At 41.4% G+C, this 14,504-nt stretch overlaps 1 protein-coding gene across 1 annotated transcript; it reads left to right on the top strand.

The window, feature by feature from the left end:
• The first annotated feature begins 377 nt into the window (after positions 1–377).
• Positions 378–11,084, top strand: LOC307024728 (formin-like protein 2). The gene is made up of 8 exons (XM_079659089.1): positions 378–454; positions 593–722; positions 5,404–5,567; positions 6,219–6,320; positions 6,503–6,598; positions 7,406–7,520; positions 8,953–9,032; positions 10,192–11,084. The coding sequence occupies exons 1-8, from the start codon at positions 398–400 to the stop codon at positions 10,195–10,197; spliced, it is 750 nt and encodes a 249-aa protein (XP_079515215.1). The 5' UTR covers positions 378–397; the 3' UTR covers positions 10,198–11,084.
• The last annotated feature ends 3,420 nt before the right edge of the window (positions 11,085–14,504 follow it).

Raw genomic sequence — 14,504 nt, 5'->3', positions numbered from 1 at the left:
GGCCTTTCATCTTTGTGTCTTCTTGCGGGAGGGGTGAGCTGAGGGGTATTAAATAGGCTGCAATGTGCATCCTCACCACTAGATGTCCCTAAATCTAACACACTAGACCTTTAGAGGAAATGCTTTTTGTAAAAGTCTCCTTTTTTGCTGCATTTGTGTTTTGTAGTTTTGGGGGGAGAGTTATTAATTATAAATATAATGTTTATATAGGAGGTTTGGTTCTTTTCTCACAAACGTTGTTTCCCCGCTTCACACAACAACAGTACTTAACTGTCTTACTGTTTGCCTATTTAAAGGTGCCTGACACAAACCATCTTTCTACTCATTACTTTTTGTTTTTTGACAACATTTTCTTCTCTGTTTCCACAATTAGATCATCTTAGCGTTTGGAAACTACATGAACAACAGCAAGCGCGAGGCAGCGTACGGCTTCCGTCTGCAGAGTTTAGATTTGGTGAGTAAAAGGCTGTTATACTATTGTATTTTCTTATAATACTACAAACAGCTTGTCACCTAGTATTGAGAATTTCTATACGTATAGTAAGGTAGGTTTGAACAACAAAATGTGTTGTTTTTTGCTCTCTACCCCAAGCTGTTGGACACCAAATCCACAGACCGAAAGCAGACGTTGTTGCACTATATCGTCAGCATCATCCAAGAGAAGTACCCGCAGCTCCAGTCCTTCTACACAGAGCTGCACTTCCTGGAAAAGGCGGCACTCGGTAAGTACATACAGGGGTCCCTCAGGGCTCTGTTCTTGGTCCCCTCCTCTTCTCCTTGTACACAAACTCGCTTGGATCAGTCATTAGCCCGCATGGTTTTTCATACCACTGCTACGCTGACGACACCCAATTAATTCTGTCCTTTCCCCGCTCTGAGACCCAGGTCGTCGCACGCATCTCTGCTTGTCTAGCTGACATCTCTCAGTGGATGTCTGCTCACCACCTCAAGCTCAACCTTGACAAGACTGAACTGCTTTTCCTTCCGGGAAAAGATTGTCCCACTCTTGACCTAACAATCAACATCGGCACCTCGATTGTGTCCCCGACTCAGACTGCAAGGAATCTGGGTGTGACCCTAGATAACAAACTGTCCTTCACTGCAAATATAGCTGCTACAACCCGCTGCTGCAGATACACCCTTTACAACATCAGGAGAATACGTCCCCAGCTGACCCAGAAAGCAACGCAGGTTCTGGTCCAGGCTTTCGTCATCTCTCGCCTAGACTACTGCAACTCCCTCCTGGCTGGTCTACCTGCATGTGCCATCCGACCTCTGCAGCTCATCCAGAATGCAGCGGCTCGTTTGGTCTTCAACCTTCCTAAATTCTCCCACACCATGCCGCTCCTCCGCTCCCTTCACTGGCTTCCGGTAACTGCTAGAATCCACTTCAAGACACTGGTACTTGCGTACCATGCGGCGAATGGATCTGGCCCTTCCTACATCCAGGACATGGTTAAACTGTACACCCCAGCACGTGCACTCCGCTCTGCATCAGCCAAACAGCTCGCTGCACCCGCACTGCGAGGGGGACCCAAGTTCCCATCAGCAAAAACACGTGGGTTTGCTATCTTGTCTTCAAAATGGTGGAATGAGCTCCCCATGGACATCAGGACAGTAGAAAGCCTACACATCTTCCGGCGCAGACTGAAAACTCATCTCTTTCGACTCCACTTCGATCGATAGAACTATTAACAAAGCACTTATATACTAATAAAGGACTGTCTTATCTAAAGTCAGTTGATTAGCACTTGAAATGTTTTAGCTCTATGAAACCTGATGTACTTATATGATTCTGTTTTCTTCAAGTTTGTATTTTGTTGGTCGAACGCACTTATTGTAAGTCGCTTTGGATAAAAGCGTCAGCTAAATGCAATGTAATGTAATGTACATCAGGGCAGTGCTTGAATTGGGCCGGTACTCACCGGTACGCAGTACCGGCACTTCTGATTTTTACCCATGTGGTACCGGCACTTCTTACTCAGTAAAATGCTGGTACTTATACGTATGTATTGTGAACGCAACGCTGCGCAAATGTGGGTCTGACTCTGCCTCACAGAGGGTGACTGGCTGTCTTCATGATGTGTCCTGCCGACATGGCCACTTTCATACAGATCATACTAATGCCCTCGATTGGTCTCTGTGTGTCATTCAAGCTCGGGAGGGTGTGTGTTAGTGTATGTGTGGCGCGAGCAAGCGAGAAAGCGCGCGCACCGGTTACGTGTATTGTTGTTAGCATCTGGTGCTACTAGAGCCGTGGGAAGTAGGGGTGCTGAGGGTGCTGCAGCACCCCCTGGTGGAGGACAGGGGATCTGCACTTCCACAAGATTACATTTAAAAAAGATGAATTTTCAGCCTTGATGTAACAACATTCATAATTAAGTAAAGATAACACCCTTTTCACCCCGGTTACATTTTCCATTTGCCCTGTATGATGGGCGCTGTAAGTGATGAAAGTGGGGGATGTTGGCTTGTCAGGCGCCCGCAGCTCACAGCCAGCGTGAGAGAGAGAGAGAGATAGATAGAGAGAGGGGGTGCACCGGTACCGGCAGGGAATGTTGTTAGCTTCTGCTGCGCTAACGGATATAAGAAGCTGTTTCTACAACCAGGGTGGAGGAGAGCTCTCCTGTCAGACTGAGAGGAACAGTGAGGTAAAGGACTCTTGAGTGTTTAGATAGTTAACTTAGTCTAAGTTGTCTCAGTGGGTCTCAAACGGTTCGGTCACCATTTATGTAAACACATATTTCCTTTTGAGGGGGTGGTGATTAGTAAAATATGCATGAATAATACAAATAAAATGTTAACTATGTGAAAAAAGGTAAGATAAAGTTGTTGAGAGCTAAAACTAGTCTTTGCTGCTGCCTCAAAGAGAAGCAGGGGGGAGATGAGGGAGACAGTAGAGGCTGATTCAGGAGCACAGACACACTATAAATGAACCAAAAACAAATAATTAAACAAGTTTCAATGTTTTTTCATATTGGATGTTATTGGTTATGGCCATGTACTTATGATTTTATGATTATTTAAATGTATACAGTTCTGTTTCATATGGGTGTAGTCTCTTTATTTCCCCCTCAAAGTGCACCAGATTGATGCATTTAAAGGTGGGGTAGGTAAGTTTCAGAAACCGGCTCGAGTGCACTAAAATTTGAAAGTACGCAGCCAAAAAGAATCCGCCCCTTCCTTCAGACTTCCTTACAGAGCACCTCCTCCGCGAGAGCAGGCTGCAGTAACGTTACATATCAGTCAAAGCTAAACACATTTAGGTTAGCAATACTACACAGCCAAAGCAACTCTGGTTTGACTTCTCCTAGTTTCCACTTTCTTTTTGTTCTTAATTTGCTCCGTTACATTTTTCCTTTTGCGACCAGTAGACGATGTTGAACCTAACTCTGCCATGGTGAAAGTGGCCGCCTGTTGCTGGCGAGTCATTGAAGTACTGCTGCAATGCACGCCCAATGAGGGCACGAGATACATTTGTGCGTGCACGAGATGGAAGGCTGACAGACAGGGCGGCAATCCAATCCGTTTCCCGGCTAAACGGATTGGTTGTAGTTTTTACAGTATTACGGGTTCCACAGATGACATTTTTTTATGGATATTTTGTCAAAGCACTTAAGATATTCATTGCTATCGGGATGTTAAGAGTATTCCATGGAATATAACAAAAAGTGTATCTCGAGCCGGTTTCTGAAACTTACCTACCCCACCTTTAAGTCCAACATTTAAAAAAAATCTTACCGGGGGAGCATGCTCCCGGACCCCCCTAGAGGATTTGAGGTCCACCCCCACTTAAAATATGTTCACATTGACAGGTTCCTAAATAGATTTGCCTTTTTAAAAAAAAAATATTAAGCCATCTCTATATGTTTATTTTTGGGTAGTAGATTTAAACTAGAGGGCTATCACTATGGGCAGCAACGCTGTAAATATTGAAAAATAAATCCAGCAAAATGGCACAAAAAACAGGTAGTGGCCTGGCTGGGTGTATAATTCCCGGCCTGACTTATTGTCCCAGTCCGGCCCTGATTGACGCATGACAACAAATATGGTCTCTTTATTTCCCCCTCAAAATGCACCAGATTGATGCATCTACTGTAACTTCAATATTTTAAAAAAAATCTTCCCGGGGGAGCATGCCCCCGGACCCCCCTAGAGGGTGACTGGTCCACTCCCCACTTATAAAAATAGCACTTTACCACTGCACCCCTCTAATCTCAGATGCACCCTGAGTCATTTTGTTTAAGTACAGTGAGCCTTTCTAAAATATAAAGTAAAGAGACAAACACACCAGCATTATAGGATATACTATATGACTTTGAGCCAAATACTTGTTTTTGGGCTGTTTAAATAAATTGACTTGAAACAGTTGCTGATTTAGAGTACTGGCACCTTTTTTATTCCAATTCAAGCACTGCATCAGGGGCAGAGCAACAATATATTGTGGTAGGAATGGTGTGTTCAGGGGCAGATCGTTGTAGGAGTGTTATGTTGACAGGTACTTTTTAGTTTCACAATTTTTCACAATACTGTATGTAACAGATTTGAGTAAAATAAATCAAATCAAAATTAAACAAATGCTAAATTATTTTTTGTAGCGCTTCAAAGAATTACAAATGAATGAGGCAAGTATCTGTTCACTAAATAACAATAGCAGTAGTGTGATCAAGAGAAGTGTCAAACTAATAACATCCTATTTTTATAAATCGATGTAATCTTAGAATAAAGCTTAGAAACGTATTGTTATCTTTATATAATTCCTTTTTTGGCCATATCAACAGAATACCTTTCATTATAACTGGAAACAAGACAAGGACTTATTTTCTTTCATATAGAGTCCTTATGACTGTAAATCTTGAAATTGTAAATTATTGTATTAAGAGCCTAAAAATGGTGTTGGGAAAAAGGAATTATAGCTGTTCGTTTTATAATAAAAAAACTACATTTTTTATCACAGTAAAATAAAGGTAATAGTATAAATCATCATATATAATATTTCTAAATGTGTCAAGTTGTTTAATTTGATCATCTGCCAGGCTTTTTCAAGACCATCTAACATATATTAGACTTCTAAGGATAATTTGTAGCAATTAAAATAAAGCTTATATTCAAACTGAATGGGTCTATGGCTTTAAATCCAATTACACTGAGACAGTAAATCCAACCAGTGCAGATATAAGTGTGTGTCATACATCAGAAGTTAATGAGGAGTTATGGCAGTGAGAAGATGGTTTTATTCATAGTTTCCCCTTTGTGCAGGTTATCTTTCCCTTCACCCTGGCACAATGTGACCCCTACATTACCATTAATACCATATCATGGAATGACTTTACTATCAGCACTGATATGGGTGTTAAATTGAACTTTGAAATGACACTAAAGCCCCTCTCCTTTCTCTGGTAGTTTCTCTTGACAGCATCCTGCAGGATGTGCGCGCTCTGGAGCGAGGCACGGAGGCCGCCAGGAGGGAGTTCTCTGTGGAGAAATACAACCCTGTGCTGCAGGCGTTCCTCAGCAGCAACACTGAGCTGCTCCAATCCCTTATCGGTGATGGAAAAACTGCCCAGGTCGGCTTTATTTACCCCAAAATAAACATAAATCACAGGTTATTGCACTGAGTTCACACAGCAGGACACCATTTGAGTCCTAGATGATAATGTACAGAAGCCCTGAGAGGCCAAGGTGCAAAAAATAATTCTGTTGATCAATTTTCCTACGACTGATCTCCTGAGTTTAATAAGACTTAAGAATATATATATTTACGTCTGTGAAAACAGGTGCAATTAAGTCATTTTCGTGGGTCAATCTTTTGTTTTTGTGATGATGATGATGATAATAATAATAATAGAATAAAATATGATTTTAGGATAAAAAGAATCCATGTTTTCTTCCAGGTGAAACACAGATACGTATATTTTATGTTAGAAAATGATGTAAAATGACTGCCATTAATGTTATTTCCTGAAACATTGACACCGAACAAAATATAAATGAGTGAATTGAATCCTGGAATTTAAAAAATGAAAATTCTGGCAAAACCCTTTTTTTAATGTATTATTTTCTGGAGAAAAAACAATGTTTTCAGAACTAGAAAATAAATCATTTTGTCTATTTTTGCCTCTAAGTGCCTCCATACAATTTGCAATAAATGCCTAGGATTCACACCCTTTTTATTTGAGTTGAATTGAAGCTAAAGATTTGTTTCCTCTATCTTTCAGGATGTGTATGACTCTGCCGTGGAGTACTTTGGAGAGAACTCTAAAACCACGCCACCCTCCATGTTCTTCCCTGTGTTTGTCAGGTTCATCAAAGCATACAAGGTCAGATAACGCTCATCATATTGACTCCTAGCATGAATGAGCAGACAGAGCAGATAGCTGCTGCACTGATAAACAGCTATTACTGTAAACTCTCAGCTCTATCAGTGAGCTACTGTCACGCTTTCTATTTGACCTTTACTCGTAGATAAGTATAAAACATTTCAATGATTTCCCCTCGGCAGCAAGCGGAGCAGGAGAACGAGCAGAGGAAGAAACACCATGTGCTGAACTGTGACGCTCCAACAACTCCACCCAAACCTGAAGTCATGGGGAATAAGGTACATTTAGTTTCTGCTCAAAATACAGTGTAAGCATCTACATATTCATAAACCATCCCAATTATCATAAAGAAGTACTGTACAAAGGATAATATCTCTTTATTGCACTCACTTATAATAATATGGTACATGCCCAGTTACTTGAGAAGATTGGACATTTATATAATATTAAAAAATAAAACCAGAAATAGATGTTTAAAGCAAACAGGTTGGTATAAAAATGTTACAACCAAGAAACTTTAAACTCCTTCATTCAACCTTTAATTGACTCAGTCATATTGTAAATAGGATCTTTACATCTGTTTTTCCTGCAAAAAAGAAAGAAAATAATTACGTAAAAATTTAGATAAAAAGTTAAAATACTACAAATCCAAATAAGTAACATATTAAAACCTTGCAAATAAATAACACAATTACAATGAATCTAATGAATCCACTACAAATAGCTGAAAGTGGAACGGGACAAAATAAAACAATTGAATGCCATTAGAATTAAAGGAGGTACACTTCATTTTCTTCTGCATGTTATTAGAGTTTGAGTGAAAATATGGAATTTAAAGCTCAGTAAAAAACAGCCATCCCTAAAACAGTATTATGTTTGTACTGTTCTGTACATGTGCAAACTGAGTAGGTAGAAACCGGCCCAAGGTATGCATTGACTGTATGCTGTACGTATTATGAGTACAATATGTAATTTCGGAGATCATAACATCTAAGCTGTAAAACACCATAGTTATCCTTTAGGTTTTCATCAGCAGCTTTTGAGAAAAGAAAAAGATTCAGACATGGACATGTTTGATGTTTCAGGTATCAATGGCGTCCAAACTGCCACAGATGGACCTGATAGCAGAGCTGAAGAAGAGGCAGGTGTCTCCTCTGGTGAGGGAGGGGAAGGACGGGGCCATAGAGGACATCATCACAGGTACACACACACACACACACACACACACACACACACACACACACACACACACACACACACACACACACACACACACACACACACACACACACACACACACACACACACACACACACACACACACACACACACACACACACACACACACACACACACACACACACACACACACACACACACACACACACACACACACACACACACACACACTGTAACACAAAAATACACTGCACACTAGAGGATTTCAATCACTATCCCTCTGGTTCTCTGACTGAAACGAATCAAACAAACATTTTGGGAAATACACTTTAGCTCCAGGACGTGGTTAGCCTAGCTTAGCATTAGCACGGGAGGCAGGTAAAACAGTCAGCCTTAATTAGATTGAAGAAATACAATTCCTCTAAAGCTCATTGATTAACACTATGTTGTTTAAACTAAACACTAACAGAAATGTAAAGACAAAATGTATCTCCATTAAACACAAAAAGTTTTTTACATTTTTGTTTGTTTAAAGATTAAACATGTAATTATTTAGCTTTGGAGTTGTAGATACTGAAAGAAATTAAACTAAACCAATCTACTTGAAATAGTAGCTAAAATAAATAGAGCGCTTGTCCTTTGGCTTTTATGCTACATGTCATTATAACAAAACTGTAGCTAAATGAGGCTACTGAACATCATCACTCCAAACGATTTACTACCTAGTTGACCTTTACAACCTGAGTTATCAACTATTCTAACTCAAACTAACACATTCCAAGGGGTTATTCTTTAATAGAAGGGGTCAGTGCAATAATACAAATTAAAAGCTGAAATCGTAGTGGTGGTGTCGTGCGGACATGCCACCATGGTGTAGCTTAATTATGGCCTAATGTTGGCTTTTTACTTCTGGCGATTGCATTTACGCTGTCAAAATCATAAATGTGTTCATTAGGGTAAAATTGTCATGCTTAACTAAATGTGTAACTATAATAAACATTTGTTTGCTAAAGTTCTTGTTTGGTTGCAATAATCCAACATCTGAGTGACTCTTTTCTTGGGGACCAGGGCAAAGCAGTCAATTCCTGGTTGCATCGTTTCACTCCTTCACAGAGCCCACCAACTGTGTTCCTTTGCTTCCAGTGTTTATGCTAAAATAGGCTAACCACATACTGACTTTCAGCACTGAATGAAATGGACATGATATCAATCTTCTTGGAAAAGAGAAATGTTTTCCAGTATGTTAAACTTTCTTCAAAGGGGATCTTATAGCTTAGTGACAAGTAATACCTTGGTTGGCTTCACTACTGCATAACTAAACATGTCCCGTCTTCTCTGTAGGAAAAAGTACCCTTTTTTCTAAATCCTTCACTCCTTCCTTTATGCTTACCTCACTTGTATGTGTCCTTGCCTCTCCTCTTCTCTCCCTCCCTGTGGGTTCTCTGGTCTTCAGCTCTAAAGTCCGTGCCCTTCACGGCGCGCTCTGCCAAACGCTCGTCCCGTCTCTTCTGCGACTCGGTGTTCAGCGACGAGGTGACTTCTTTAATCCCTCGCTGCTCTGTCTCTCTTCCATTCTGTTTACTGTGACGCTGAATGAGCAGCTGGTTATCTCACACTGCACCATTTACAGACTCTTAAATGTATATCTGTATGTTTTACGGGGAAATATCATAAATGCACTACGATGACAACTTCATTATTGTGATTTTTCTTCAACTTTATTCTTTAAAATCCAAGAATCCATATTGGGTTTGGGGTTAACCCATCCCTACTTAAGAATATTGCAATGGTTCTCTAGCAAAAATGTAACTTTATATCATAGAATTGGACCTTTCTTGTAAAATCATGATCTTGTAATGTGACAGCTAAATCATAATGTTACAACTTAATTCTTAAATATATTTTTACCTACAATATCTGTAAAACACTTTTAGGGGTTATTGAAAAGGCTCACTGGCTCTGTTAATGTCAATATTCAAGGCTGAGACTGAAACATGGTTATTCATAAATATAATGTATTTTAGTACCTCTGATATGGATTTACTTTACACATTTCTTTGAAGGACAAAAAACCATCTCAGGAAATGTATCATAAAACAAGACATGGCCACTACTATTTAGATTTTGTACTGCTTCATACTTCTACCCCAGTACAATTCAGAGTTAAATCGTGTACTCCACTACATGTATTTGCAGATGTGGATTAATGATGTGAAATATAATCACCTCTTAAATCAGACTTTAGTTCCACTTGGAGTAAATCCACAAGCTACCCTGCAGTATACAAAGTCATTCAAACTAGCTACACCTTTAGCAGCTTTGAGAACACTTTCATGATCAATCATTATAAAACATATCATATATGTTATTCTGAAATGGACCAATCTGCACAATGACTACTTTGACTGTCGCTACTTTATGTATATTTGATGCTAGTACTTCTGTACTTTAACTGGAGAAACAATTGCAATGAAGGACCCTTACATGTAACTGGTATTTCCATGTTTACTTAAGTACAAGATAAGAGTACTTCTTCCAGATGTTATTCATGTCATTTACTGCGCTTACATTCAAATGTTCTACTTGAGAACATTTAATGCACTGTTGTAACTCTACATCTCAGAGGTAAATATTGTGCTCTTTACTCCACTCCTTTTACCTTACACTGAGTTCTGTTTGGTCCCCCCCTCAGATTTAAGGAACCAGCCGTACAGACGGGCAGACGCCGGCCGACGCAGCGCCAAGTGGAAACCAGGACAACAGCTCCACGTGTCCTCAGACATCTCGCTCTGAAAAAACACTGCACACACTGACAGCTTCAAGTAGAAAAGCACAAAAAATATCAGATGTTTAACTCACCGGGGCGACCATCTTTCTCCCTCATCCTCATGCATGTTGAGGAATGCAGAGGTGACTGATAATGCATGTGAAGCTGTTCTCTCACACACACACACACACACACACACACACACACACACACACACACACACACACACACACACACACACACACACACACACACACACACACACACACACACACACACACACACACACACACACACACACACACACACACACACACACACACACACACACACACACACACACACACACACACCCCTTTCTGAATAAAGTGATGACTGTAGAATCTGTGATTTGAATAATCTAATGTTGAAGTTGGTGAATATTAACTGCACTTGACGCTAATGACACTGGATGTCATACGAGCTTGTTAGGACGATTACGTGTTAGAAGGAGCTGATTTGTAACGAGAGTGCTTCATTACCCTGCTCAGCTTGAAGTAAATCTTCAAAAAGCATTTAAAATCAACTTTGACGGACGGACCACTCATAAATCATTTTGATAGGTTTCCTAAAAATGCTCCAGACATGATTTTTTAATTGGTTTAATTTTAAATAGATTCTTAATTACTGCTATCCATCTCTCTGTCCTGCAGGAGGTCTGAAAGATTTAGGCTGAAGATTTGTAATATATTTAAATTATTTTTAATACTGAAGTGTAAGAATGATGAACTTCTACTTTGCTTCTGCATTTCAACAAATAAAGGCATTTTTTACTGTGACTGCTTTAGTGTCTTTCTCTTCTTAGTGCAGTGTACGACGTATCATTTCTAGGCCTTTATGGAAATATTTCAAATTGAACAAGATGTAATATCTTCATCCATGCTAGCCGCTCTGTGAGGCTTTTATGTATACAGCTGTGCTTTTAGCTGAATGCTCACGTGTATCGTTTTCCATCTTAGTTTAGCATAAGAAACTTCGATTACATACAGAGGCGCGGGAAGGTATTTTGAGTGGGGGTGCTGAGGTGCTGGACTCCAGTGAACACTATTACGGGCACTATAGAGCACGCACAAAAGCACTCTCCACACGCAAACACACAGCACACCCGCGACTGTTACAATGACGGCTCGATAATCAGCTCACGGCATATAGGCAGGGGTAAAGTGCTATTCTTTTATGAGTGGGGAGCGGACCTCACCTCCTCCAGGGGGGTCCGGGGGGATGCTCCCCCGGGAAGATTTTTTTAAATATTGAAGTTAAAAGCATCAATATGGTGCACTTTGAGAGCAACATTAAGAGATCTATGGATACATCTCTCAACACCCAGATGAAACACAACTGTAATCAGGTGTTCTTTTTGAGCCTCCCAGTTTGACAGGAGAGGACCCTCCTCCAGCTTGTTGTGGAACAAACAGCTCCTTGTGTCCGTTAGTGCAGCTAGCTAACCAGATGCTAACAACACGGCCCCTGCTGGCACTGGTCTCTCTCTCTGTCTCTCTCTCTGTCTCTGTCTCTCACACTCACACTAAATGCGCTATTTACACACACACACATACACACTCACTAAATGCGCTATTCACACGCACACACACACCCACCCACCCACACTTTTATTTCCATGCAACTCTCTGATTGGTCTGGTGTCTTGCCTCTGTTGCATTCACTGAACACGGGATTTACAGTCCTGCCGTCCTCTCTAGTTTCATGATGAGGTTGACGTAAAGCATGGTTAATGTATTATATTATTGAGGTAGAATTGTCCGGGGCTACAGAAAAAACATTCGGGGAAGGCCAAAATATTATTTTACCAACAATGTGGAATTTATTGGCTACATATTACCAGTGTTGTGCTAGTTACTGAAAACCAGTAACTATTGACCATTACTAGTTACTTCATTTCAGAAGTAACTCAGTTACTTTACTGATTACTTACACCAAAAAGTAATGTGTTACTGTTCACAGTAACGCATTAGTTACTTAAAAAAAGGGCTCCCATTAATGCCCTTATAGCCTTCATTTCAGTACTGTTATTGCATTGGAGAATAATACAATCTGTTGATCAAGAAATATAAATAGTAGAAATAGCCCGCATGTGTTCTACAGCATACCGTGCAATGGCTTTATCAACTTTTCCCTGGCTAGCAGTCCCTCCGTTAAAATCCAGCCGCTGTTGCTTAGGTGGAGGTGGAGTGGCGTCGGATGAGTCTGGATCTGTGGTCTTAGCTACTAGCTTCGTCCCAGCATGTTGTTTCTGCAGATGTTTCAACAGATTTGAATTGCTGTTTTGGGCAGTAGATAGGATCTTTGACCCGCCAAGACAAAACTTACATTTAACTCAAACGTTCTTTTCTTTGTGCTCGACAAAAGTGAAATAGTGAGAATATCTCCAGGTGGAGAAACTCGACTTGAGCTCCGCCGCTGCCATGATAGTCTTGTTAGTAACACAAACACGCCCACAGCGCGTCTCCGCATGTGACACAGGAAGTATCTAAGTACATTTACTCAAGTACTGTACTTAAGTACAGTTCTCATCTCTGTTTGCCTCGCAGTTGGCGCCGCTCACCAACGTCTGGGAGCCGAGACTATATAAAATAAATAACGGAGTAACGCACCATGTAGTAACAGTAACTGAGTTACTGAATTAAAATAATAATGCGTTAGCGTACTAGTTACTACCAAAACTAACGGCGTTACAGTCTCAACACTGCATATTACACAGATTATGCACAGCGGGAGCAGCAATATCCGTCAAATAATAATTCAGACAGGGGAGCTCCGCACCCCCTGCCTGCCGCTAGGGGGTGCTGCAGCGCCCTCAGCACCCCCCCCTTCCCGCGCCCATGATTACATACCATACTATTATATTTTTATGAATGTATTAACTGTGTGACGACCCCTGCTTCACTGCCTATGCTGGTGTGGGTGTGCCTTTGTGTGTGGGTGTGTGTGCTTCTCTCTCCCTGATTGTATCCAGGTGCAGCCTCTCTCCAGGTGCTCCCAATCTGATCAGCGCCTCCATAAAGGATCTAAGTAGGCTGCAGTGGCTCTCTCTCTGCCCGGTGAACGTAGGAGGAAGAGCAGCCCGGAACAGCTATCCTCCTGCATAGAGCTTGTAAACCCTGTTTGGTGGTCGGTTGTTTTGGGGAGTGTGAATAAACTCCTCTTTTTTCCATACTCACGTCGTCGTCTCATCGCTGCGTTTGTTATGGCTGAGAGCCAAGCCGTGACAGCTGGGGGCTCGTCCAAACCGGTAAGATAAGCTTGGGTGCGTGTGAGTTCGTTCGTTATTTTGTGTGGGGGTTCTCCTGATAGGTGGTAGCGACGGTTCCCTTGGGACCGTTGTGGGGGGTGTTAATGTTGTGGTGAAAGTGGCTGAAGCTTCGGTTTGGGGGCATGGCCGTGGTCGCAGTATTTTTGCTAGCTTGCTAGTCGCTTTGCTCGGCCAGCGGTCTTTAGTGCATAAGTACCCGCCGCAAGTAACCACATGAAGACCAGGGAGGAGATTAGTTAGCGGGTGTCGTAGTTAGTGGGGAAACTCCAATCAGTTTTTTTTTCTTTTCTCTCTTTTGTCTCACTGTAAACTCGGTGTTGCGTTGTAGTATGGCGGAGGTAGACGCGTTTATCAGTGCTCCCTCTCAGGAAGCCCTTGAACATTTCTCAATGGAGCAGCTGCTCGTTATTGCGGAACATTTCTCGGTGGAAGTTGTTGGCGATAAGAGGCACTATAAAAACCTCTATTGTGTCGGTATTACGTGAAACGGGTGTGCTTCCAGAAGTTAAGGAGGGGGTGTTAAAACCTCTGTTGCAGGCTAGTTCACTGTCCTTTGAGCAGCAGAAGGAGATGTTGTTGTTGCAGCTGAGTCATGACAAAATGAGGTATGAGATGGAGTTTGAAAAGGAGATTGCAGTGGAGAGGATGCGGCAGGAGACTGGGTGAACTCATGATTTTGGAACAGTTCAAAAACATCCTTCCTGACAGCATTGCAACCTATATAATAGAAGACAGGGTAACTTCGGCATCCGAGGCTGCAGGAGCAGCGGATGAGTTTGTGTTACTGCATAAGGGCAGGTTCGGAGGGCGTGCTGGAGATCTACCTGTGTTTGGGGGAAGTGGAAAGTGTTGATGTTGGGTCATTGGGGATGGATCTAAAGAAAGTGGCTTGGGAGAAATCTGAGGATACTTGTAACTATTGTCGTGA

This window comes from Notothenia rossii (assembly GCF_949606895.1).
Source record: "Notothenia rossii genome assembly, chromosome: 11".
In the NCBI taxonomy this organism is placed as follows: domain Eukaryota; kingdom Metazoa; phylum Chordata; class Actinopteri; order Perciformes; family Nototheniidae; genus Notothenia; species Notothenia rossii.
This window is presented reverse-complemented; position numbering and strand designations above follow the sequence as displayed.

What these genes read in the sequence shown, in the direction of transcription:
- LOC307024728 (XM_079659089.1), top strand. Translation starts at nt 398, where the DNA reads ATGAACAACAGCAAGCGCGAGGCAGCGTACGGCTTCCGTCTGCAGAGT. An exon ending in GGTTCATCAAAGCATACAAG is followed by an intron (nt 6,321 to 6,502) that starts GTCAGATAACGC and finishes TCCCCTCGGCAG; the next exon opens with CAAGCGGAGCAGGAGAACGA. An exon ending in CTGAAGTCATGGGGAATAAG is followed by an intron (nt 6,599 to 7,405) that starts GTACATTTAGTT and finishes TTGATGTTTCAG; the next exon opens with GTATCAATGGCGTCCAAACT.